Source organism: Ascaphus truei, chromosome 15, assembly GCF_040206685.1.
Source record: "Ascaphus truei isolate aAscTru1 chromosome 15, aAscTru1.hap1, whole genome shotgun sequence".
NCBI classification, from domain to species: Eukaryota; Metazoa; Chordata; class Amphibia; order Anura; family Ascaphidae; genus Ascaphus; species Ascaphus truei.
Window position 1 is genome coordinate 16,711,626 of NC_134497.1, and position 27,085 is coordinate 16,738,710.

Here is a 27,085-nt window from a genome sequence, read left to right on the forward strand (position 1 = left end):
CTTTATGTTGATATTCACTCTAAAGTTCAGACAGACATTTTCAGAAAAACTAATGCTAGGAATACTTTCCCCCGAGCCAACAGCAATGACCCACCCTCACTAAAAAGAGGGATCCCAAAAGGACAATTCCTTCGTTTACGAAGGTTATGTTCAACCGAGGAATTGTTTGAAGTACAATCATTAGATTTGTCTAAAAGATTTGCCCTTGGAGGTTATCGAGAAATTGATATTGCTAATGCATATAATTGCGCCAAATCCATTAAAAGACAAGATTTATTAACCACAAATAAAACGCATGACAAAGGGAGACATCAAAAACATAAATTTAATATGCAAGCACCGCTGTTCATTACCCAACATTGCCGACAGGCCAGTCAAATAGGGACCATCTTCCATAAACATTGGAAGGTCTTAAACTTGGATAGATATTAAAAATACAGTAGATTTGGGGGCTAGTTTTGCCTTCAAAAGGGCTAAATCATTGGCTCATCATCTTTCACCGAGCTTATTTTGATCAGAATCTGATAAGATACCGTACAACATTTTGGAAACATTTGTGGGTTCTTTGAATGGGGTAAATGTACTGTATGCCATTATGTAGCACCTATGAAAAAGGTTTATTTCAAATCGGATAATCATTACCATAAAATTTCCAGTTTCATTAATTGCAATGCAACACATGTTGTATAGTACAGTATCTAACATGTGGTTGTGGAAGGGGTTATGTGGGAAGGACTATTAGGCCCCTCAAGGTTAGAATGATGGAGCACATCAGATCTATTAAGAACAAGGATGTTCTCCTTCCTGTAGCTAAACATTTGAACAATTGCCATTTAGGTGACATCTCCCAATTTAGATTCACAGGTATTGAACATATACTTGTCCCAGTGCGGCGAGGGGATAGGTTAAATCTCCTCAATCGCCGGGAAATCTATTGGATACATAAAATGGACACGCAATCTCCCATGGGAATTAATACAAAATGGGACATTAAACATTTTTTTTTATGAAAGATCATTATCTCCGTCTTGTGAACCTGGAGGCTGGTGTCCTTCTCACTGCTCTTTTCATGGGTCATCTTTGGTAATAGCTGTGGTATTTTTCTGAGTAATATACAGGACTACTTATATGATTTAGTCAGTATATTGTGCAATTATTGTTTTATATGACACTAGCTGAGAGACCCGGCGTTGCCCGGGATGTAATTTTGGGGGGGCGTACGACAGGGTTAGGCTTCCCCCCCCCCCTTGACAGCTAGGTGGGTGACTGAGTTGACTGAGTGTGTGGGTGACTGGGTGGGTGTGTGACACTTGACTGAGTGGGTGGGTGGGTTTGACTTTGGGTCGGTGGGTGGGTGACTTTGGGTCGGTGGGTGGGTGACTTTGGGTCGGTTTGACTTTGGGTCGGTGGGTGTGTGACTTTGGGTCGGTGGGTGGGTGACTTTGGGTCGGTTTGACTTTGGGTCGGTGGGTGACTTTGGGTCGGTGGTTGGGTGGGTGAGTTGGGTCGGTGGGTGGGTGAGTGGGAGACTGACTGGGTGGGTGAGTGGGAGACTGACTGGGTGGGTGAGTGGGAGACTGACTGGGTGGGTGAATGGGTGACTGGGTGGGTGGGTGACTGACACTTGACTGACTGGGTGGGTGAGTGACTGACTGGGTGGGTGGGTGACTTACTGAATGGGTGGGTGACTGGGTGACTGACTGAATGGGTGACTGGGTGACTGAGTGGGTGGGTGACTGAGTGGGTGGGTGACTGAGTGGGTGGGTGGGTGACTGGGTGAAAGTGGGTGACTGGGTGAAAGTGACTGGGTGGGTGACTGGGTGGGTGTGTGGGTGGGTGACTGGGTGGGTGTGTGGGTGGGTGACTGAGTGGGTGACTGGGTGGGTGACTGAGTGGGTGACTGGGTGGGTGTGTGGGTGACTGAGTGAGTGAGTGGGTGGGTGACTGAGTGAGTGGGTGGGTGACTGAGTGAGTGGGTGGGTGACTGAGTGAGTGGGTGGGTGACTAAGTGAGTGGGTGGGTGACTAAGTGAGTGGGTGACTGAGTGGGTGGGTGACTGAGTGGGTGGGTGACTGAGTGGGTGGGTGACTGAGTGGGTGGGTGACTGAGTGAGTGACTGAGTGGGTGGGTGACTGGGTGGGTGAAAGTGACTGGGTGGGTGTGTGGGTGACTGGGTGACAGTGCGTGGGTGGGAGACGGTGTGTGACTTACCTTGACCCCGTGGCATCTGGCTGGGGCAGGAGGTGAGTTCGGGAAGCTGGGGGGGGGTGGGGGCAAGAGTGGCAGGAGTCCCGCGCCGCGCTTCCCCTCTCCGGTAGCGGCGCACGTGATGGGGAGAGCAGGAGGCCCGGCCCGCGCTTCCCCTCTCCGGTAGCGGCGCACGTGATGGGGAGAGCAGGAGGCCCGGCCCGCGCTTCCCCTCTCCGGTAGCGGCGCACGTGATGGGGAGAGCAGGAGGCCCGGCCCGCGCTTCCCCTCTCCGGTAGCGGCGCACGTGATGGGGAGAGCAGGAGGCCCGGCCCGCGCTTCCCCTCTCCGGTAGCGGCGCACGTGATGGGGAGTCCCGCGCCGCGCTTCCCCTCTCCGGTAGCGTCACACGTGATGGGGAGTCCCGCACCGCGCTTCCCCTCTCCGGTAGCGGCGCACGTGATGGGGAGAGCAGGAGGCCCGGCCCGCGCTTCCCCTCTCCGGTAGCGGCGCACGTGATGGGGAGTCCCGCGCCGCGCTTCCCCTCTCCGGTAGCGTCACACGTGATGGGGAGAGCAGGAGGCCCGGCCCGCGCCGCGAGGGGGAAGGAGCCTGGAGTTTGCTGCTGAGCAGCAGGGCCGCGCTTCCTCCGCGGCGCACGGTGAGGGTGATGGTGCGGCTGGGGATGTTGCGGAGCGTGGGGATTTGGGTGAGGTGGGGAGGGGGGAGAGAGTGAGGGGCACCGGGAGAGGAGGGGCACCGGGAGAGGAGGGGCACCGGGAGAGGAGGGGGGGGGTGTGTGGAAGGTGAGCTGCGGTCCAACTGACGGGGGAGAGTGTGTGTCCCTGTGTGTGTGTCCCTGTGTGTGTGTGTCCCTGTGTGTGTGTCCCTGTGTGTGTGTGTGTGTGTGTGTGTGTGTCCCTGTGTGTGTGTCCCTGTGTGTGTGTCCTTTGGCCGTCACTCCGCCTCAGGCCAATGAGAGGTGTGCGGGGGCGGCCCAAGGGACCAATGAGATTTCCCCTAGGGACACCGGACATCCAGGCAGGCATGCAGGCAGGCAGGCAAACATACAGTGCTTTCACTAATATAGTATAAGATAATAAGACACTTTCTTACTATTTAGTTATGTTTGATTAATTTCCATTAGGAGTTACAATGTTGTTGTTTTTTCTCCAAAATTGTTACATTCGCTTTCGTTTTTCAATATAGATATCGTGGTCAGTCTAAATATACATTGATGCCATGCTGGATTGTATTTCCATTGATAGTTTTTCAAAAGACCTGCGCTTCCGCAAGCGCGCGGAAGCGCAGGTGAGCCCCTACTAAAGCCGCTCTAATTGCGGCTGTAGGGGCTCAGTGCTGAGCGGGAGCGCGCGTCAGCACGCTTCCGCAAGCACGCAGGGAACATGTCCGGGGCCTTAGACACAGTGAATTATGTATAACATCTTTCAGTTTTAGGTTGAAATCTTATTTATATATGTTATTTTGTTATTAGTTTTATTATGTTTTTAAATATTCACTAATTCACTAGCGGGCTCTTTATAGGTTGCTCCGAGGGGGGGTGGGGGGTGGGCAGGCTGCCATCACACACAGGGTTCAATAACGGATAAATGTGTGTTTACCTGGGAACACACTGATTCCAGCCTTTCCGGCGGAGCGGTTTCTATTTAAGGTGGCGCTTTACCTGCAGACTATACAGTACTCTTTGATAAAGCGCCAGGTAACGGCTGGAAACGCGTCAGAGTGTGCCTACAGTTCCTGGATGGGCACCATGCTACAATAAAATGTCGTTATTTTTTCTAACATTGATCCTTGGCTCCAGTTCTCCAATTTTTGCAGCGCTTCATATCGACCCTTTTTTTGCTTCCATGAAAATAAATTCCTTCCTGACTCCAAATATTGGCAATCAGATTACTCCCTGGACCAACATCCGTCCCATGTTTACTTATTTGGTATATCCCTGTATACCTTTCCTTTCTAACAAGGTGTCAAAACTTTTTTGGAACATATCTATTGTATCTGCCATCCCAGTCTCCATGGTTAATGAATCCCACATTGTAACTGCCCTTACGGCAGGGATGGAACACCCCTGGGCGCTCCCCTGATCTGGTGCGCTGGGACCGGCAGCGATGGTGATTGACGGGTCAAGTAACTGCCGCGCACCTCAGTGAAAAGAGGGGGGTGGAGTCAGTCAGAGGGCTGAGGGCGGAGCTAGATTGAGGACTGGGCCAGAGCTAGTCAGATCCCTCCTGTATATTGGTTTGGGGGTGGGGGTTGTCTGTGTGTGAGTGTCTGTATGAGAGACTGTCTGTGTGTGAGAGATTGTCTTGGTGTGAGAGAGTATCCGGATGTGAGAGAGTCTCTGGGTGTGAGAGAGAGACTGTGAGTGAGAGAGAGACTGTGGGTGAGAAGGAGTCTGGGTGTGAGAGAGTCTTGGTGTTTGCGAGTGAGTGTCTGTGGGAGAGCGGGTCTGTGGGAGAGAGTGTCTGTGTGTGAGAGGGAAGGAGGTGGGTATAGCACGGATGTCTTTCTCAGAGTACATATCGTATAATAGCATAACACACAGTTTGGATAATAGTGCAGTGTCCCTCTGTGTGAGAGAGTGACTGTGTGTGAGTGAGAGAGTGTCTGTATGAGAGAGTACATACCGTATAATAGCACAGCACATAGTTTGGATAATAGTGCAGGGTCCCTCTGTGTGAGAGTGTCTGTATGTGAGTGAGAGTGTCTGTGTGTGAGAGTACATACCTTATAATTGTACATTGATTGAAGAGTAGAGCAAAGGAGCACTGCTACCAGAAGTAATCCTGAAGGAACAAATATCACGGGCAAACTCTAAAAATAAAACTGAGGGTGTTTAATGAATAAGCTCACAGGGAAAAGAACATAACCAACACGTTTCATCCCACTGGACTTTATCAAGGTGTAATGTGAAAACATACCTTCTCCTAGATATAGCCACCATTTCGCGCCAAAAGTCCCGCAGGGCCGCAACGCGCATGCGCACCAGTGACGCGTCGCACCACTGTGACATCTCATCATGTCCAACCACTCACCTCGGCACATGGAGATGTCACAGTGGTGCGACACGTCACTGGTGCACATGCGTGTTGCGGCCCTGCATGACTTTTTGTGCAAAATGGTGGCTATATCTAGGAGAAGGTATGTTTTCACATTACACCTTGATAAAGTCCCACGGGATGAAACGCATTGGTGCGTTGGCTATTTTCATTTCCCTGTGAGCTTATTCATTAAACACCCTCAGTTTTATTTTTGGAGTGTGCCCGTGATATTTGTTCCTTCAGGATTACTTCTGGCAGCAGTGCTCCTTTGCTCTACTCTTCAATCATTGCTTCTACACATCAGGACTGCACGCAGTGGAACTACTATCCATCATTGGTTTTCTGGACTTCAAGATATCCCGAAGGGCAGCCAATGGGCAATAGCCCTTATATTACTTCCTCTGACCCTGTATTGGGGAAGCTTATATTTTAAGAGGGGTGTGCATTTTGACCACATCTGCAGTAGTCTGGCTAACTGACCGCTAGGTCTTTATTTTGCCCCCCCCTTTAATTCGTATTACCTATATGACCTTATGGATAAATCATAGTGTTCCTATCTCCAATCATTTCGTCAATACTATGATGATTTTTCAACAGTGTACACACTGATATTGAGCGTCATTCTCCACACAACTTCACGTATAATAGCACAGCACACCATTTGGATAATAGTGCAGGGTCCCTCTGTGTGAGGAGAACATACACCTGTTCAAGACAAATGATCTCTCCTTAAACCCTGGTGTATATATACCTGAAGAAATCAGCATCTCTGCTTCATTGTTATATCTCACAATGTGCCCTGTCTGTGTGTCTGTTCTTATCTCCTCTCTGGGGAGAAGTGTAGGGGTTGGAGGGTCTCTGAAGTGTTTGCACATTTGGGTTAATCCAGGTTATTGTGTTTGTAAAAGTCTTATATTCAGGGAAATTCAATTGTTCACAGACTTCTTTCAATTCCTCGCAGTTCCCTGGGCTGGATGTGTCTGTATTAGGATAAGATAATCTTGCTGACCCTCTTCACAATAACCCTATTCTGCATTCAAGCTTTAACCCATACCTCACTGATTCATGGCGGCACAGTTTCACCATATTACTCAATCTCTCTTATGGTGGTCTGTTTTGGGGGTGTTATAGTCCAAAGTACAGCAGAGAGCCTGTGAGTGAGAGTGTCTGTGTGAGTGTCTGCGTGAGTGAGTGTCTGCGTGAGTGAGAGTGTCTGCGTGAGTGAGAGTGTCTGCGTGAGTGAGAGTGTCTACGTAAGTGAGAGGGTCTGAGTGAGTGAGAGTGTCTGGGTGAGTGAGAGTGTGTGTGATTGAGAGTGTGTGAGTGAGTGTGAGAGTAAGTGAGAGTGTGTGTGTGAGTGAGAGTGTGAGAGAGAGTGTGTGTGTGAGTGAGAGTGTCAACGTGAGCGAGCATGTCAGCGTGAGCGAGAGTATGTCTGTGTGTGAGAGAGAGAGAGAGCCTGTGAGTGTTTGTGAGTGTGTGTCTGTGAGAGTGTTTGTGCGTGAGAGTGTGTCTGTGAGAGTGTTTGTGTGAGTGAGTCTATGGGGTTCATTCACTAAACTTCGATACATTCAGTGCATTGCCGAGCGGGTTTGCATTTTCTTACCGCACTATAAAAAAAAACGTGTGTCAAAAGGGTATTCTCCACCAAAAATCCCCATTTATTTAAAAGTTCGGTAAAAAAAAAAAATTAAAAATCGAACTACCCAGACTGATCGCACGACTCGAGTCTGCTTAAACTGCAGCCTGAGTGCTGCATCTCCCTGCACCGAGAGAGCTGCATCTCCCTGCACCGAGAGAGCTGCATCTCCCTGCACCGAGAGAGCTGCATCTCCCTGCACCGAGAGAGCTGCATCTCCCTGCACCGAGAGAGCTGCATCTCCCTGCACAGTGAGTGCATCTCCCTGCGCAGCTCTTACAGGCGATCTCCCTGCACAGAGAGCTGCATCTCCCTGCGCAGCTCTCACAGGCGATATCCCTGCACAGAGAGAGCTGCATCTCCCTGCACAGCTCTTACAGGCGATCTCCCTGCACAGAGAGAGAGAGAGCTGCATCTCCCTGCACAGCTCTCACAGGCGATCTCCCTGCACAGAGAGAGCTGCATGTCCCTGCACAGCTCTTACAGGCGATCTCCCTGCACCGAGAGAGCTGCATGTCCCTGCACAGCTCTTACAGGCGATCTCCCTGCACCGAGAGAGCTGCATCTCCCTGCACCGAGAGAGCTGCATCTCCCTGCACCGAGAGAGCTGCATCTCCCTGCACCGAGAGAGCTGCATCTCCCTGCACCGAGAGAGCTGCATCTCCCTGCACCGAGAGAGCTGCATCTCCCTGCACAGCTCTTACAGGCGATCGTGCAGTTTTAATGTTAATTTTAATAACAGTATTGTAGCAGGGGGTCTCCTGAGCTGAAACGCATTAATTTCAGCTTCGGGGACCTTCCTAATTTACAGGCCCCGGTATGGTGTTCGGGTATCTCCTCTGCATTGAAATGTCCCCAGTCAGGTGACGCGGGAGTTTTAAACAATGCACGGAGATACCGGCACCCCATATCAAGGCTTGTAACTTCAGCTCAGGAGACCTCCTGCAACAATACTGTTAAAATGTACTTTAAAAAAAGCTTCATTACCTTAGCAGCTAGCCAATAAGGCAATGAAGGCATTAAGACACAGTACCTGGTTTATTGGGAGTAGAGGGGTGGGTGGTTAGCCCTACCGGGAAGTTTGCCGGAGGAGTTAACCCAGTCATTACCATTGGTAACCACTATGGTAATGAAAGCGTTAAAACCTCCCGTTACCCACCCGGTAGGTGTAACCACCTATCTTGGGTCAAGTACCCCTTCACCCACCCCTTCTACCCCCAATAAACATTAAAATATACCAATCCTACTACCCACCTACTGCACCCCCCTCCCCCCAACACATACAGTACAATAATGGGCAAAATTATTATTACCCAAACCTGGACACCCTCTCTCCCTCCCCTACATTACATCTCCCCCCCCCCCATCTCCCTCCCTTCCCTACATTACTTCTTCCCTCTCCCCCTCCCCAACATTACTTCTCCCTCCCACTCCTATATTCCCCTCCCCCCACTCTGTATTAATTCCCCATGACACAGATACACAATTTTCCTAGAACAATATATATTTATTATTACATTTGCGATGCTGATACAGGACTAGCTCCTAGCAGGAAGCAATGGCATATTCACACACAATAAAAGGGACACTTTTTTAGGATCTCCTTGTGAAAAACATTTTCCCGGACACAAAGCTCCTACGCTGGAGCCACAGTCACTTCCTGGGACGCTTTAACGTTAGAAAACGTGTCAGAGGAAAGATCCGCTATAAGGCATCTCACGCCCGCTCTGTACGGGGTGATAGTGACCTCTGTCTTGGATGTCTGGTTGGGCTTCAGCAGCGGCACCCTGAGAGAGGAATAGAAACAGAGTTTCACAGCCAGTCACTAACAGACCATGCAATGTCCAAGGATCATCATACAGCGGCACATCAAGGGATGTGGTATATATCATGCAATGCAGCAATTGTGACCAAGGATGTTACACTGGTGAGACCAGCCACAAACCTCCAACTAGAACACAACTACACAGACACACAATAACACACCATGAAGAGGGGAGATACTGTAAAGGCATACAATAACACACCGGGAAGAGGGGAGATACCACACAGACACACAACACACCATGAAAAAGGAAGTTACTGCACCCCACTGGGACACTTCTCAGAGCCAGATCTTTCCATAAATGACTTAAACATCCAAATCCAATGGAATGGATTTCAATGGAATCAAAGCATCAAGGAAAACATTTGAACTCAAAATGATAATACACTTTGACACTAAAACAAGAGGACCTAATGCTGATCTGGGGTTTCTTATACACTATAACAAATGTTTTAACGTTTCTCCCTGCCTCAGTGAATTTAACAATTAACCACCCCCACCCCCGCACACTGCTTGATTAATGACCAACTCCAGCCCCGAAGAGCCCTACGGTACCGTTTCATCATCAATAGTGTTTCCAGCAATATTTGGTTCAATATTCTAGGTAAATTCCGCTTCCCAAGATATCCAAAAGGACATTGTGTAAACTTACGTTATTAGAAGCTGTTCCTTACACATCCCGCTGCCTTCTAATGTCAGGATGCTGTTTGTAACGTTCTCTGCGATGGGATTGCAGAATGTAACACTTATAACAACGGGCTTGTTTAGAACAGGATGTCCATGGAACTATGAATAGAGAAAGAGAAGTAATAAATATTAAGGATTTCTGCTGTGTTTTAGGTAGGGTTGCCAAGAGGCTTCTCCAAAAATTACTGGAAACAATGGTGAAAGGTGCGACGCGCTCAAGATACACACACACACACACACACACACCTCTCATCCATGCTGTTTTCTCCTCTCCTTGGCCCCACCCCTAGGCTCCTGGCACCACCTCCTGATTGGCTGCTGCTGAGTAATGCAGCCAATCAGGATGGAGGAAGCTGCCCAGCCCCCTAGCAACAGCAATGCTCTCTCAAGCCAGTCAGGTCACTATGTCCAGAGAGGTAATACCGGGTCACATACATGTCCACTATTACCTCTATTTATTTACTGGGCAGTGTCCAAGTACAGGATAGTCCGGTTCCGGACACCTGGAAATCCTAGTTTTAGGAAGGCGATTGGGCGGGAATAGAATGGGACAGATCTTTATCAGAATTTACTCATACTGAGTTACACCAGGTAAATGTAGCCATTTAATAAATAAAGGGTTCAGTCAAAGGATTGTCATTTTGCTCCAATATACATTTCCGTCACCCATGGGGGTCGGCAGAAAGCTGCTCATCGGTTTGTAATATTGGCTGTCGCTTGCAACAGACCCCAGCACCATATTTACCCCTCTGGGGTATCCCCTCGAGGAGGGGATGATACCCCCAGAACTGGGGAGGTGTGTGAGTGTCGGATTGTGGAAGTCACACGTTCCGACATGTTCACAAAAAGAATATTATAAAGAGGGGATTGTTGCAGATTGTACATAGAAACCGTGACGCTGAGGTTTATTTTTCTACATTTTAATCAATTTAACGTAAAAAAAACTGACCCAAGATTCTTTTTTTTTTTCCATCTTACTAAATAAGAACTATTCTGGAAAACTCTGAGAATGGCCAATCTTATAAAATATAAGGAAACATGAATAAAAACATAGAAAGATACCGACTAGCGCTAAAATGGCAATCCCTAAAATTGCTAGTTTGGGCAATAGTGAACAGTCAACACAAATGCAAAGGGCCCATATAAACAAGAATAAAAATAAATGAAAAATCATTTTTTTCTTTGCAGCATTAATAAATATGTGTTTGCCGCCTTGTGAGAACAAGGGGCCTCTCTCACAGATTGTATTCTGAAGTTTGAAATAATGAACCAAAAATTGGATAAGTGGTATCTGTTAGGCCCTGACCTTTATTGTGGATTCCCCCCAGGGTTACCAGCACTCCGGGTTTCGGTCACGTATCTTCGGGCTACGGGTTTACATTTTTAATCTTTCGAGCGAAACAGGACTGGCTGGAATGTTCGATACAGGGACATGTGCGGTTCTTAACTTCTCTGGCGGCGGTTTCTCCCCGCTGCATGGTCCCGTCAGCATAGCTCCGCGACGTGCAATGGGGTTGCTTTGCCGTAATAACAGGACGTCGCGTGCCGTGGTGACGGGACTATGCCGCCGCCGCCGGAGAAGGTAAGAGAGTCAAATATATAAATAAAAAATAAAATACATGACATTGAATTGTAAAAAGTCTCTGAGTTAGCCTTCACCAGAAGGTGGTAACCCCGATCTCCCCCAATGCTAATATTATTACCCCTTTTGTGTCTAAAGCCCTCTCCAGCCTTAAACCATTCTCACTCATTGCCCCACACCTCTGGAATACCCTTCCCCTCAATATCCGACTAGCACCTTCTCTCTCCACCTTTAAGACCATGCTAAAATACACCTCTTTAACGAAGCACATGAGTAGCTCAGTGGCTGATACTTTACACCTCATACTCTGACGCTGGCCCCTTGCAGACGCACTTACCAGAACGCCCCCCTACCGTCTCTGTACGCTCCTCCTACCTACCAATTAGATTGTAAGCTCTTCGGGGCAGGGACTCCTTTTCCTTAATGTTACTTTTATGTCTGAAGCGCTTCTTCCCATTATGTGTTATTTGTATTATTTGTTATTTATATGATTGTGACTTGTGTTACTGCTGGGAAGCGCTATGTACATTGATGGCGCTGTATAAATAAAGATACACACACATACATATCAGGGTTTGTACCTTTAGTAACAGAGGTGGGTTCTTCAGAGTGATCATAAAATCTACGAGCAGTTTCTCCCCTTTGCCATCTTCACACACAGCCACAATTTTGATCAGATTGTCATTGGTGATCGCACTTTCATACTGAGCGTACGGTATTGTAAGTGGGATGTTTTTCTCTGGAATAAAGAAACAGTGGGATTGATGAACAGTGGATGCTGGAAGCCACGGCAAGCCACGGCAAGCACACTTCTACCGATGGTGCAGGGTGTTTCCTCTGGAACCACATTATGCAATGGACTAGCGCAGAAAAGAAAATGTCAAAAAAAGAAGAAAATTAAATATTGTCTGTTGTGTGTTTATTGTAGGGACGGCCAATTCCAATCCTCAATGGCCACTCACAGGTCAGGTTTTAAAGCTATCCCTGCTTCAGCACAGGTGGCTCAGTCTTTTAAATGTCCTCAAAGGCCTGGTATTAGGAAAATCCCTGCTTTAGGACAGACTAAGACTGAGCCACTGATTGAGCCCCCTGTGCCGAAGCTGGGATATCCTGAAAACCTGACCTGTTGGTGGCCCTTGAGGACTGGATTTGGCCACCCTTGGTCTATTTTATATTCAAATGGTCTAACAACGTTACATATGGTGTATAGTTTATTCTATTATACTGAAGAGTTTGTTATAACATTAAGGAATATACCTCCATTAGCCGCCAGGGTGACAGAGTGTCTTTGGGCCAGAATCTCTTTCACCAGGGCTCCGGTATATACGATCGCCGTGGCCGTCAGATTCACCCCCACGGTGTTGCTGACGGAGGCTGTGTTTTTGATAGTCAGGGTGACAGTGACGTCCTGGCCAACCTGTGACTCCCCGATCTGTTTGAATTTTCCGGTGAAGTCGGGTTTAGCTGCCGACGGTGCCGGCTCGTCTTCTGTAGCTATTCCACCTCCGCCTCCTACTATCGTGGGAAATCTCGCACTTATTGATTCCTTGGCCTTGTTAAATATTTCCCTTTCTTTGAGAGTGCCTGAGAACGACCGAAGTTACACTTTCATTACTCGGAATTATATAAGTATAAAAAAATGCCAACGCCCTGACATTTCTAAATGTCATTAACAGTAAAAACGAGAATCTCCCCGGGAACAGGAGTTACAAAGAACCGGCGCTCTGGTCAAAATGGGAAACATTTTTTGTTTTAATTCTACTTAATAAATGATTGGTCATGCTGTGACATTTAGATAGATGATCTATGGCTATCCATCCATATCTATATCTATATCTATACACATACATACACTTAGTTAAGTTATGGTGGGTAAAAAAATTCCTCCACAGCATAGCATATAGCAAATGCAAATGCATCTGAAGCCTGGCTGTGCTCAAAGCTGTGACCATGCAGCAAGCTTAAGTCTATAGGGAACCATGTTAATGGCTTTGAAGCAAAAGGTGGCACTGTGTGCTCATTTGCATGTCATTTCCTAGAATCCCTTGCTGCAGTGGAAGTAGTGTGTGCTGGGTGATAATGGTGAAAGGCGGGGTTGAAGACCTGTCAAAGACATGCAAATGAGCATACACTAATATTTCCATTTGCTACATACACATACACATACACATACACATACACATACACATACACATGGCGGTTTTGCTATTTGGATAACATGATGTATCCCTTCAGTGGCTCATAAAATCCCTTTTATGGATTACATACAAGCTGTGTTCTTTTTACCTTCTGGATATTTGTATTCGTTTGTTACATCTAAACGAGAGGACGACCCCACCGCCTTGGTGCTCGTGTATTGGCCAACCGATTTGCTTTCAGAGTAAAGTTGCCTCTTGGTCCCATCATCATATTGAACCCACTGTACTATGTCTGCATTCACCTCGGCGAACACAAAGCGTCCGTCAAAGTCCAGATTCACGTCTCCTTCTTTAACGGCTTTCTGGGAGGTTGGTCCAAGTCGGAAAATACCTAAATCAGAAAAAAATATTGTTTAATCCTTTGAAGAGCAATACTTTGTCCATACTACGTTAAACACCGCAGACCTGGACATCCTCTGCCACAAGCCATTTCCCGGCACTAGAAGATACTTTTATAGCCCGTTCAAGTCAACGGGTTGTAAGGTGTTTTACGGCAGAAGACCCAAGGACCTTTGAATACTGGCATTTATGTTTAGTTTGTATTACACATTAAATCATGGATTTCAGTCTCCAACACTCTTCAGTTTTGTTTGTTTTTCCACTTTGACAGGCTGTAGTACTCGATTTTGAGAAAAAACTATATCTATCCAGGTATATAGGTTTTTTTCCTCAGTAGTTGAAACCCGGGTTGTAGGGTTTTGGTTATGTTGGCCCAATAAAATATACCCCAAACTGTAGGGAATCCAGTTGGCCAATGTTCCAATTTGATGTTTAAACTATGGCAGCATGAAAATGTGCTACAAGTACATAATGGGCTGAAAAGTGTGAAACATTAAATCCGTGTCAGTATACAGAATAGAGCGAAGGAGACAGACGTTATTCAAAATGTTGTAGAAAGCGTCTCAAACGGATTTATCCCAAACCCTGGGAATCTAACCCAAAACCAATGGGAACCGGCTTTCTTTGATTCAATCTTTTACCATCGCTTGGTTCCTGTGGAGTTGCATCCAGAATTTGCCATCCATTGTAATCGGAGCCGAGGTCCTTTCTAACAAACCAACCTTCGTTCCAGGCATGGAAGTTCCTGGGAAGAAAAATAGCGTTAATATCAATATTTTCACCTAAAATTATTTCATCTTTTAAGTTTGGTTTTAATTATGGATTCCAAACATTGTTTTTGCAAACTGTCCTGGAATTGTGGTGTAAAATAATAGCATTGTCTCCATGTCCAATCACGTTTCTTTGAAAAGCTCTGGGTCATACCTTGTCTAACATCTGTATCTGACAGTACCACGTGTAGCTACATTCTTACATAAATTTATATTTCATAATAGGAAAGATACGGAGATAAAGAAGCACGTCAGGACTGCAAAACAGGACTAATCTCTTGGATTGGGGACAAAGTTTGGACTTTATTTTGGACAGTGGGGATTGGTGATATATTTTATATTTCATTATTTGGCGCCGGGGATCACATTTCGTTCTTCTATAAACTATACATGTAAAATGCTGATCTTGTGCTCAGCGTGGGCTTGTGGTGACAGATAACTTCTCTTACCACACACTGTCCGAAGTGGTAAGGCTTCTTCCATTTGGATCGAAATAGCTATCAATAGTCAGGTTCCCATCTGTGTCATGCGCCGATTCAAAGTTTGTGATCACACGAGAAGGTATTCCCAGGCATCTCAACGCTAAATAAAATGAGGAACACAAATAAAAATAATACTACAGGGTTCTGAGCACAATTACCAGAGAAATGTAGCGTATCTTCCCCTATTATTTGAAGTGGTTACTCTTAGATGTGTCTATGAAGGTGAAGAAGCCACAACTAGAACATACTGTAGTATGGAGAAAATAATTGCTCCACCACACGTCAGGGCCCAAAGACGACACTACATTTTATTACACGCCTCCATTTCGGGTCACTGTGGTCTGCTGTTTTTATTCCTACATCCCGTTTTGTGTTACTGAATTAAGAGGGTATGGAAGACGAAATCTTCTGTCCGCTGAAAGAGCGCGTCCCACAGAGGAGATAACAAGGCATTCTACGGAGTGCTCTGACTCGCTCCCCTCTTCAAGCTTTTAAACGTGACAATGTTTTGGACACACACACACGGATTACTTTATGTATCAAAACAAGGCGAACTGTCAGGGGTTGGATCCTCACAAACACTCCAAAGGGGGAAGGGTGGTGGGTGGTGCTAGGGACGTTAGGTCCCATGTGGGACTCCATATTCTATATATTTTAGAAAGTTGTGTGTCTGTGCAGTTGGACACTTAAGAAATTTTGCTCTATGGTTCCTGAGATAAAGTAGTGGGTTTGGGTCTGTGTCTATGTTTGGATACAATTGGATACATTCTATTTTTACTTCTATGAATTATTAAAAATGTTCTAAGCAAGTCTCACCCCTGGCTGTTGTACCTGGCAAGCTATATATCTGGCACATTACATCATACTGGTGATGTCATAATGAGAGCCAGATAGCTAGAACGTTTACACAGAAAGCAGAGGAAGGAAGAAAGTGAGGAAGTCAGTTTGTGCGTGAGGAGAAAGTAAGAAGGGGCGGAAAGAATTGGGTACATCATAAGTTATTAAAGGAAAGTGATGGGAGGGAGATAGATGAGGGGGTGGGAATTCCTGAGAAATATCTCGTACTTTCAGCTAGTTGGGATATACTGTACAGTAAAATGACAAACCTGTACAAAGAACTCCAGCATACACCCAGCACTGTCCATATTTGACAGGTCCATTCTTTAGCCAACTGCGTAGGATGGGGACACTTCCATTCCACCGAGACGGGCTCACTCCACCCAAATAGTTCCCGCTCCAATTCCCCCACACTACCCCTCTATCGCCATCGTTGTTGTTGACCTAAGGAAAACAACAATGTAGTTTTGTTTTTGTGCTTGTGCTCCATCGTGATAATCCTGGTGATCGGTGAACAACTTCATTGTACTGTGTGTTCAAATATTTGAATGACTTCAGCCTCACCATTGCACTGAGCACTCTGCCCACATGGATGGGGCTATTTCTGCTGGAGACATCAGAAGCGGGGTCACTTTTGTAGTCCAAGCTCTTGTTCAGCATGGTGAGGATAATGTCCACAACGCCTTCCTCAAACTGTTGTATGACACAAGAAGAAATCACATGTGAAGCGTTGGAAAACTAAGCCATAATAAGAGCACTGTAGCCAGATAACAGAGGAAAGACACTTTAGAGCCATATCTACTACGCCAGGGGCCGGCTAACTCTAGTCCTCAAGGGCCACCCACAGGTCAGGTTTTTAGTATATCCCTGCTACAGCACAAGTGGCTCATTGAACCACCTGTGCTGAAGCAGGGATATCCTGATGACCTGACCTGTACGTGGCCGGTGAGGACTGGAGTTGGCCGGCCCCTGTACTAAGTGCTACTGTTTCTAAGACCTCTTCTGGTGCCAGAAGACACTTTATGGCCCAGGTTTGCCAAGCATTCCATTAAATATGTTTGGGGCTGGAAGGTGTCCAATGGGGTACTCCCAATATGTAAATATAGGGCCTCGGATAATGAGATCTACTTATTGGGTAAATAACATATTCAAGTGTAACTTTTAGAACAATCCTGCCCCATCCCCCAGTCTGTTACTTGGATGGCACTGACAGGAACATCTGAGGAAGTATCTAACAAAGTAATAATCAAATAAAGTGACATGCCAGTAACATTGCTCCATTTCTGGGTTTCCTATGTAAATATTGTACTTTCTGCTGGTTTAACATGGAACAGAAGAATCTGTATGTGCTTGTAATGAGATGGAAACACAGTAAATGTTATGTATGGGGTCTTATGGGGGATTTCCAGGGTATTGTCCTACGGATGTTCCCAATGACGATAACATTTCACTGGATGACCCCAATTACCTGACCGTAATCCCACTGTTTGCTCCTCCGAGAATGTGCGCTCCCCAGGAAAATTACTCCAGTTCCATTAAGAACATACTCTGTCCTCTCCGCTTCACTGCTCATGTAAACATCATCGTCTGAAAACAGACACAACATTGTATATGGAATATGCCACGTGGACATATTTACCTGAGGTGTGTGCTGGGTGTTGTTGTTGGATAGTTACACACAAGCTATGTTTCCATGCGCCAAGTATAACTAATGAAAGCATACTCCAAAATGTAAAAAAAAAAAAAAAAAAAACAACATATAGGGCACAGACACTGAAAATTTAAATAACAATGGATCCCTGACAAAGCCACAGTTACGTGGAGGAAACGCGTTGGATTGGATTGTGCAGCAGCAGCACAGATACGGAGAAATAACCTGCCAGCAGCATTATTGGAGTTCCTGTCTAGCTACTACAGCAGCCTACAGCCCAAGTGAGAACACAGCCACAACAAATCAGCTTGCTACAGTGCCTGAAGGGATTCGGCATTGATACAGTGTGAAGGGATTCGGCATTGCTACAGTGCCTGAAGGGATTCGGCATTGCTACAGTGCCTGAAGGGATTCGGCATTGCTACAGTGCCTGAAGGGATTCGGCATTGCTACAGTGCCTGAAGGGATTCGGCATTGCTACAGTGCCTGAAGGGATTCGGCATTGATGCAGTGTGAAGGGATTCGGCATTGATGCAGTGTGAAGGGATTCGGCATTGCTACAGTGCCTGAAGGGATTAGGCATTGCCACAGTGCCTGAAGGGATCCGGCATTGCTACAGTGCCTGAAGGGATTCGGCATTGCTACAGTGTGAAGGGATTCGGCATTGCTACAGTGCCTGAAGGGATTCGGCATTGCTACAGTGCCTGAAGGGATTCGGCATTGCTACAGTGCCTGAAGGGATTCGGCATTGCTACAGTGCCTGAAGGGATTCGGCATTGCTACAGTGTGAAGGGATTCGGCATTGCTACAGTGTGAAGGGATTCGGCATTGCTACAGTGCCTGAAGGGATTCGACATTGCTACAGTGCATGAAGGGATTCGGCATTGCTACAGTGCCTGAAGGGATCCGGCATTGCTTCAGTGCCTGAAGGGATCCGGCATTGCTACAGTGTGAAGGGATTCGGCATTGCTACAGTGCCTGAAGGGATTCGGCATTGCTACAGTGCCTGAAAGGATTCGGCATTGCTACAGTGCCTGAAGGGATTCGGCATTGCTACGGTGCCTGAAGGGATTCGGCATTGCTACAGTGTGAAGGGATTCGGCATTGCTACAGTGTGAAGGGATCCGGCATTGCTACAGTGCCTGAAGGGTTCCGGCATTGCTACAGTGCCTGAAGGGTTCCGGCATTGCTACAGTGTGAAGGGTTCCGGCATTGCTACAGTGCCTGAAGGGTTCCGGCATTACTACAGTGTGAAGGGATTCGTCATTGCTACAGTGCCTGAAGGGATTCGGCATTGCTACAGTGCCTGAAGGGATTCGGCATTGCTACAGTGCCTGAAGGGTTCCGGCATTGCTACAGTGTGAAGGGATTCGGCATTGCTACAGTGCCTGAAGGGATTCGGCATTGCTACAGCGCCTGAAGGGATTCAGCATTGCTACAGTGCCTGAAGGGATTCGGCATTGCTACAGTGTGAAGGGATTCGGCATTGCCACAGTGCCTGAAGGGATTCGGCATTGCTACAGTGCCTGAAGGGTTACAGCATTGCTACAGTGTGAAGGTATTCGGCATTGCTACAGTGCCTGAAGGGATTCGGCATTGCTACAGCGCCTGAGGGGATTCGGCATTGCTACAGCGCCTGAGGGGATTCGGCATTGCTACAGTGCCTGAAGGGATCTGGCATTGCTACAGTGCCTGAAGGGATCTGGCATTGCTACAGTGCCTGAAGGGATCTGGCATTGCTACAGTGCCTGAAGGGATCTGGCATTGCTACAGTGCCTGAAGGGATCTGGCATTGCTACAGTGCCTGGAGGGATTCGGCATTGCTACAGTGCCTGAAGGGATCTGGCATTGCTACAGTGCCTGAAGGGATCTGGCATTGCTACAGTGCCTGAAGGGATCTGGCATTGCTACAGCGCCTGGAGGGATTCGGCATTGCTACAGCGCCTGAAGGGATTCGGCATTGCTACAGTGCCTGAAGGGATTCGGCATTGCTACAGCGCCTGAGGGGATTCGGCATTGCTACAGTGTGAAGGGATTCGGCATTGCTACAGCGCCTGAGGGGATTCGGCATTGCTACAGTGCCTGAAGGGATTCGGCATTGCTACAGCGCCTGAAGGGATTCGGCATTGCTACAGTGTGAAGGGATTCGGCATTGCTACAGCGCCTGAGGGGATTCGGCATTGCTACAGTGTGAAGGGATTCGGCATTGCTACAGTGTGAAGGGATTCGGCATTGCTACAGTGTGAAGGGATTCGGCATTGCTACAGTGTGAAGGGATTCGGCATTGATACAGTGTGAAGGGATTCGGCATTGCTACAGTGCCTGAAGGGATCCGGCATTGCTACAGTGCCTGAAGGGATTCGGCATTGCTACAGTGCCTGAAGGGATTCGGCATTGCTACAGTGCCTGAAGGGATCCGGCATTGCTACAGTGCCTGAAGGGATTCGGCATTGCCACAGTGCCTGAAGTGATTCGGCATTGCTACAGTGCCTGAAGGGATTCGGCATTGATACAGTGTGAAGGGATTCGGCATTGCTACAGTGCCTGAAGGGATTCGGCATTGCTACAGTGCCTGAAGGGATCCGGCATTGCTACAGTGCCTGAAGGGATTCGGCATTGCTACAGTGCCTGAAGTGATTCGGCATTGATACAGTGTGAAGTGATTCGGCATTGCTACAGTGCCTGAAGGGATTCGGCATTGATACAGTGTGAAGGGATTCGGCATTGCTACAGTGCCTGAAGGGATCCGGCATTGCTACAGTGCCTAAAGGGATTCGGCATTGCGATTCGGCATTGTTACAGTGCCTGAAGGGATCCGGCATTGCTACAGTGCCTGAAGGGATTCGGCATTGCTACAGTGCCTGAAGGGATCCGGCATTGCTACAGTGTGAAGGGATTCGGCATTGCTACAGTGTGAAGGGATTCGGCATTGCTACAGTGTGAAGGGATTCGGCATTGCTACAGTGCCTGAAGGGATCCGGCATTGCTACAGTGCCTGAAGGGATCCGGCATTGCTACAGTGCCTGAAGGGATCCGGCATTGCTACAGTGCCTGAAGGGATCCGGCATTGCTACAGCGCCTGAAGGGATCCGGCATTGCTACAGCGCCTGAAGGGATCCGGCATTGCTACAGTGCCTGAAGGGATCCGGCATTGCTACAGCGCCTGAAGGGATCCGGCATTGCTACAGCGCCTGAAGGGATCCGGCATTGCTACAGTGCCTGAAGGGATCCGGCATTGCTACAGCGCCTGAAGGGATCCGGCATTGCTACAGTGCCTGAAGGGATCCGGCATTGCTACAGTGCCTGAAGGGATTCCCTGCTGCCGGAGGGTGACGTCACTTCTGGTTTCGTCCCGTGGACGCAGTGAATGGATCGAAGAGCAGAGACGGAGCACTGGAAGGACCTTGTGGATGAACAGGGGTCGTTGCACGCTTCATCATGCCCACACCACCCTGACGGACGTCACGGCGCGCCCATGAGACATAGAACACAGACGCATTGACGACGGCAGCAAGCAGAGGGCAAACAGTTACGATTAACAAGGCTCATAAGGACTCCAGCAGCAGGCCTCCAGAACACTTACCTAACAGCAGTGTGATCTTTTATTCCTTTTTATTACAATAAATTGTTATTTAATTTCAGTGTCTGCGCCCCATGTTTTTTTTTTTTTTACATTTTGGAGGTTATTCTACACGGATTGGTGATCCTGGAATTGGGGCAGCACTCACATTTCTACAAATCATCAGAGATTTAAAAAAAGGTGGACACTGCAGTTTGGAACAAAAACCAACACACTCAGATCATCACCTCTTTACATGGATTGTATGGAATACACATAATGAGTGTATGCGGCTGCATTTTTCTTTACATAGAAGGAAACATCAGTGGTTTATATGAAGTTATAAGAATTTTAAGGATTCACAATTTTTTTTTTTTTACCTATATGACTTATTTATTTATCTAATTAGTTTGGTACATCGACACATATAGCTTAAAAAAACCAAAGCCATTACTAGCGCACCTTCGTTCACCTAGGTGTTCAATTCTGTGCTCAATAAAAACTAATTGGCTGCAAGTAAAACATGTTGCAATTACTGACGGTGTGCTTCAGTACTTGTCTATAAACTTCATATTGGATTCCTAATGTGAAGGTTAACATGTTTTTCCAGACTGCAAGGAGAGGAGAAAAATGGACAAAGTGTTCAAGATCTTTTGATGTCCATATTTGGGTGACATAAGGACCAGTTGATTAATATTGGCCTTACTGTACATGGCATTATCAGAATGTCTTTGGCCATTTATTTTTTTTTTTTTTTTTTTTTTTTAACTCTAGTGATTTATCTTATTTTTCTAATGTCTCCTGTTATATTGGTAACATATTTGATATATTTTTTCACCCCTGTAGGATTTAATACTATGGTTTGATGGACAGAAAGCCAAGCTCTTATGAAAGCATGGCAGATTCTTACACCAAGCTCGTTAGAGTCAAACATATCATTACATTGCAGGGTATAGTGTATAAAGTATAGTATAGTGTCAGTAGGAATACAATTACTATTCAGTACCTAATGCCCAACAGTTAAAGAGCACGATGAACTCCCCCAGCTTGTTGGACGTTGTACGTCCTCCACTGGTGATCTGCAGACTCAGCCCGTAACGTCCGATGATCGCGTCAGCTGGAACATTGATGGTAACAGCCAGAGTGCCGAGGCTGGTGGATCCACACGTTGCGCTCCAAGATGTTTTGCTCCCAGAGCTGGAAAGCGGCATTACCATCCTTGTTTTTCCTGATACCGGAGGTTCGGGACCTGCCAACAACCACGTCCAAGAAACATTAAATGAAGGTCACCTGCCCGAACTGCGCATACGGATTGGGGTGAGCACCCGGAATTTTTTCAGCTTTTTGTGGCCCATTATTAACCCCTTTAGTGCCCTTATAATATGAAGTGGGCATCAAGAAAAGTGGCACCCTCTGGGGCACATATGACGTAGACCATATGTCATTGCTCTCTGCTTGATCTTTTTTCAGTGTTATATGTGTACCACACTGAAGTATGAAGGTCCCCCCCCCCCCCCACTTCCCTTCCCATCCCATCCGACCTGGCAGCCGTAATGAAGATATTATCACAAAATGCGGCAGGGACCGTGGCCACGGAGGTGTCAAATATGTGTGGGGAAAAATATAGACGATTGGGTAAAGTATTAAAATGTATAAATGTACAAAACATATAAATATGTGTTATCTAAAAATGAAATAACAGGTCAAATTGATTAAACAAATACAGCTCAACCCTCGTATAACGCTGTGCTTGGGGTCCAAAGAATCACATCGCGCTATAAGCGGATCGCGTTAGAAATAATGTACAATTGTATGCATTGTACAATAAAGTATTTAAGACGCCAATAATTGTGTTGTAAAGTATTCATAAATATGAAAATTGGGAGCCACGCTTGCACCGCATTATAAGCGGGACCGCGTTATGTGGTTGAGGTGTAGTTGTATTGCTTTTTTGAGATATGGGCAAAACCGGGTGTGTGAAATCAGAACCCGTGTAACAAACTAAAACCCTTAAGGTTTTTAGTACCCAAAACTAAACATATTTAAAATCAAAACACAAGTCGAAGTGTCGATCTCTGGTCATCAGTCCAACTTTGATGCAAGCTCTCATTTTCTCCCATCACGATTACTGTAACCTCCTGCTGTCCGACCTTCCTGCCTCTCCCCTGTCTCCCCTACAATATATCCTAAACGCTGCTGCCAGAATCACTCTACTCTTTCCTAAATCTGTCTCAGCGTCACCCCTGCTGAAATCCCTCTCCTGGCTTCCTATCAAATCTTGTACACACACACACACACACACACACACACACACACACCTACACCTCTGCCCCTCCTTACCCTAATATCCGACTACCCACCTGCCCCTCCTTATATCTCAGCCCTAATTTCTCACTCTACACCATCCCGCCTCTTGCTTCCTGCTCAAGGATGTCTTCTCTCCCCCTTTTGTGCCTAAAGCCCTCTCCCACCTTACACCTCTCACTGCCCCACACCACTTGAAAGCCCTTCCCCTCAATATCCCCCGCTCTCCACTTTTAAGATCTTAAAACACACCTTTAACAAAGCACGAGCAGCTCCACTGGTTGATACTATACTGTACATCTCATATGCACTGACCCTGGCCCCTTGCAGACGCACTTACCAGAACACCTTCCCACTGTCTCTGTACGTTCTTCCCACTTAGATTGTAAGCTCTTTGGGGCAGGGACTCCCCTATCATATGGTTACTGTCATGTCTGAAGAGCTTATTTCCATTATGTGTTATTTGTATTATGTCACGTGTATAACTGCTGTGATGCTCGATGTACCTTGTTGCGCTATACATATACTGTATAAAGATATATATATACATTCATACACACACAATAAGGAAATAAACGTGCAGTGGGACTGCTCCTGTAACATTGCTTAGGGACAGTACAGAGGTCACTGTTGGATTGCTGTGAATCGGCGGTGTGAAGTTAGGTTACCTGTCTCCGCGGTAAGGGACAGCGTTTCACCGGACTGCATGGGTCTGGTTAAAGTGAGTGAGAGTTGGAAGGTCTGACCTCTCCTCACAATGAGAGTTTTGCTGATATATTCGCTGGTTCTGTGAGCCGCCATATTAGGACTTAGTTGGAAGTTCGAGCTTCCCAGCTCCAGGGCTGCAAGACAAAACAGTTGTTCATTGCGAGGCTGTAATGGTATTTTTATTATATTTAAACACATGCCTGAGAATACATTGCACTTAAAGCAGACGTCCTCCCAGAATCCCACGTGGTTTTATTTACAGGATGGGAGGTCGGACGGAGAAGAATCACGTCATTCTCCAGTACTCAAAATACCTACTGCTGAATCCTAGGACAAGGCATTGTCAGAGGGACTGTAATATCAGTGTTGATCATAAGATATGATCAGAAAGAAAACCCTTTATGCTCAGCACTCAGATGTCACACTTATTATAATGGACACAATGGTCCCACAGTGATATACTGCTGATCTGTCAGGTACTCACGAAGCACCGAGGGTATCAAAAAATAATAACATTTTATTAAATCTACATTGAGAATTAAAAACACATATACATTATTAAAAATCCCTGTATTTGTTTGTGGCTGATATGTACAGGTATAGTAAGGTAAGTACTATTGACTGATCAGTACTCTGTCATATCTTGATGTCCCAAAATCACTGCTGTTATCGTAGTTTATTGGTGAAAGGTAGGACGTCAGTGACGTCATCGAGTGGCGACATCCCATCACAGCGGCAACTACGAGCAGGCTTGTATCGTGTACACATGCAGCTATGGTCCTATTCCACTTATACCTAAGAACGAGCAATCTACTTTGCTATACCTGTACTAGATTTGCTATATTGTAACTCCTGCTATAGAACAGGATACATTATGTGATTCACATGACGGTTGCGACTTTCTCACTTGAGACAACGGACATTTTTGCCTAAGTCGCGCAACACTGTTATAGCGGCGCTACACGTGTGTACACTGTTTAAGTGATTTAGAGGTTGATATGCAGATGTGTATTTATTGTGACACACCACTTTGTCCTAACTTCTATTAAGATTTAAATCGGAGACAAACGGCAAATGTGATCTAAATGTATAAACCTCTCCACAATCTCATGTGATATATAGAGACTAATACTACCAGTATATACAATATACCCCACGTTTGCCCGACTAAATACCACACTGCTCATCACCTCCTGGCTGCTAGGTATACATTATCAGCAACATTCGAATATTGTATGGTGAATTATTTATACCAACTGCTTTAACGATACTTACCTTAGCCAAGCACCACAATTTTACAAGCTGCTAGGTGACCTTTCACCAATAAACTACGATAACAGCAGTGATTTTGGGACATCAAGAGATGACTCTAAATCACTTAAACAGTGTACACACGTGTAGCGCCGCTATAACAGTGTTGCGCGACTTAGGCAATATGATCACCTGGACACTCGGGCTATATAGAATGCCCCCCTAAATGTGCAGCAATACACACTTTGCGTAGAGATCTTTAAAGTTATTTTCTGATTTCTGTCGGCGACATCGGTCAATTCTGTCCACCGGCCAGATTAGCCTTTTTTCTAATAGATTGTGTCCTGCATTTGGGTTCCGGTGGCAAACATCTTACAGTAATTTATTACATAGGGGAAGATTCTTGGCCCCAAATTATATTTATATGTAGGTGTTACCTAGAATTATTCATGTACAACGCACAATATTTAGTCGGCTGCTTGTTCGACTCCTACATTTTTGCTCCCAAAATATCAAAATAGGATATAAATGTGATGAATTTTTGGTGGAATTGGCTGTATATGTAAATAGTGATTTTATTTCTCACTTAACCTATGAATGTCACTGCAGGTGAATATCAGTCTTTAAGTGTTTGCTCTTCTTTTCACGAGTTAGCGTCATGAATGGGGGAAAAAAAAACAGAAAAACAATATTTTATGGGCGATACCATGGAATACCATTGATTTCTCTATCATTACGCTCCACACATTATCTGCTGGATGTGCTAGGACAGGGGAGGGGGGCAAAATCCAGTCCTCCAGGGCCACAAACAGGCCCAGTTTTAAGGATATCCCCGCTTCAGCACAGGTGGCTCAATCAGTGGCTCAGTCAACAACTGCACAACTGCGCTGAAGCAGGGATCTTCCTTAGAACCTGACCTGTTGGTGGCCATTGAGGACTGGAGTTGGCCACCCCTGTGCTTAGGATGTTGCTTTGTATACCTCAGCATTAGAGGATTATGACGAGTAGGTGACTTATGTCATTAAATGAGACTGAAGCATTCTGCAGCTAAAAATGTATCACATAGACAATAATAAACAAAAACTACTGTAAATTATATCATTTGGGGATTTCATCAAACATTAGTATCCTGACATTACAGCACGCAGAACTAACAACAAGACACAAAGACTAAATCTATGGTAACCATTCGCCATTACTGATGTATTTCTCTAGGGCAGAAGACTTTCAATTTATCAATCGTCTGTAAAAATAAAACCGACCATAAAGAACTTCTCACTACTCACCCGCCATGCTGTCTGTTCTGCTTCTGCTCGAGTGATTACTGTAGATGCCAAACAGTGAGACTGGATCTTGGGTTGGATGTTTCCCCGACTTATATCCTAAACAACAGGTCTTCCTCGTTCACAATCCTTTAGACATGAAAATGAGATGGCAGATTTGTCATAATTGTTTTTTTGGAACTGGCATTTTCTCATGCAATACACTTATATTGTGATAGCTCAAAGTTGGGAGTGAGCAGGTGGGATGGGTTCCATGCACAGCCTGTCTGGATACATGTCAGGAAGGTTATTACTTTGGCCACTGGCAGACGCACTTACCAGAACGCCTTTCTTCTGGCTCTGTACGTTCATCTTACAAAAAAAAAAATTAGATTGTAAGCTCTTCGGAGCAGGACTCCTTTTCCTAAATGTTACTTTTATGTCTGAAGCGCTTCTACCCTTTAGGTGGTATATATATATTTATTATTTATGATTGCCACGTATATTACTGCTGTGAAACGCTATGTACATTAATGGCGCTATATAAATAAATATATAATCACTGCGCTTCTCCATGTAAAGAGCATGCAGCTAGTGAAGGAACTGGCCATACAAATGTGCAAAACAGAAAGTGAATCCCTGTGCTTCTCCCTTAGGGATAGCAATCAATGGGGAATATAAATATATGTATGGTGTAAATACCTATAAGAAAAAAAAGGAGACTTTTGGGATACATCCTTTG

General features: G+C 46.1%; 1 protein-coding gene across 1 annotated transcript; it reads right to left on the bottom strand.

The window, feature by feature from the left end:
* Positions 1-8,454: 8,454 nt before the first annotated feature.
* Positions 8,455-26,741, bottom strand: LOC142466608 (protein-glutamine gamma-glutamyltransferase E-like). Its single transcript, XM_075571821.1, has 13 exons — positions 26,368-26,741; positions 23,791-23,964; positions 21,825-22,067; positions 17,077-17,195; positions 16,173-16,301; positions 15,878-16,052; positions 14,739-14,871; positions 14,161-14,264; positions 13,269-13,511; positions 12,240-12,566; positions 11,564-11,721; positions 9,366-9,499; positions 8,455-8,675 (listed from the first exon to the last, which is right to left on the bottom strand). The coding sequence occupies exons 1-13, from the start codon at positions 26,372-26,374 to the stop codon at positions 8,525-8,527; spliced, it is 2,097 nt and encodes a 698-aa protein (XP_075427936.1). The 5' UTR covers positions 26,375-26,741; the 3' UTR covers positions 8,455-8,524.
* Positions 26,742-27,085: the final 344 nt, after the last annotated feature.

Coding starts and splice junctions, on each gene's coding strand:
- LOC142466608 (XM_075571821.1), bottom strand. Junction 22,068..23,790: donor GTCCCTTACCGCGGAGACAG/GTAACCTAACTT, acceptor GGTTGTTGGCAG/GTCCCGAACCTCCGGTATCA. Junction 9,500..11,563: donor ACCCACCTCTGTTACTAAAG/GTACAAACCCTG, acceptor CTCTATTCATAG/TTCCATGGACATCCTGTTCT.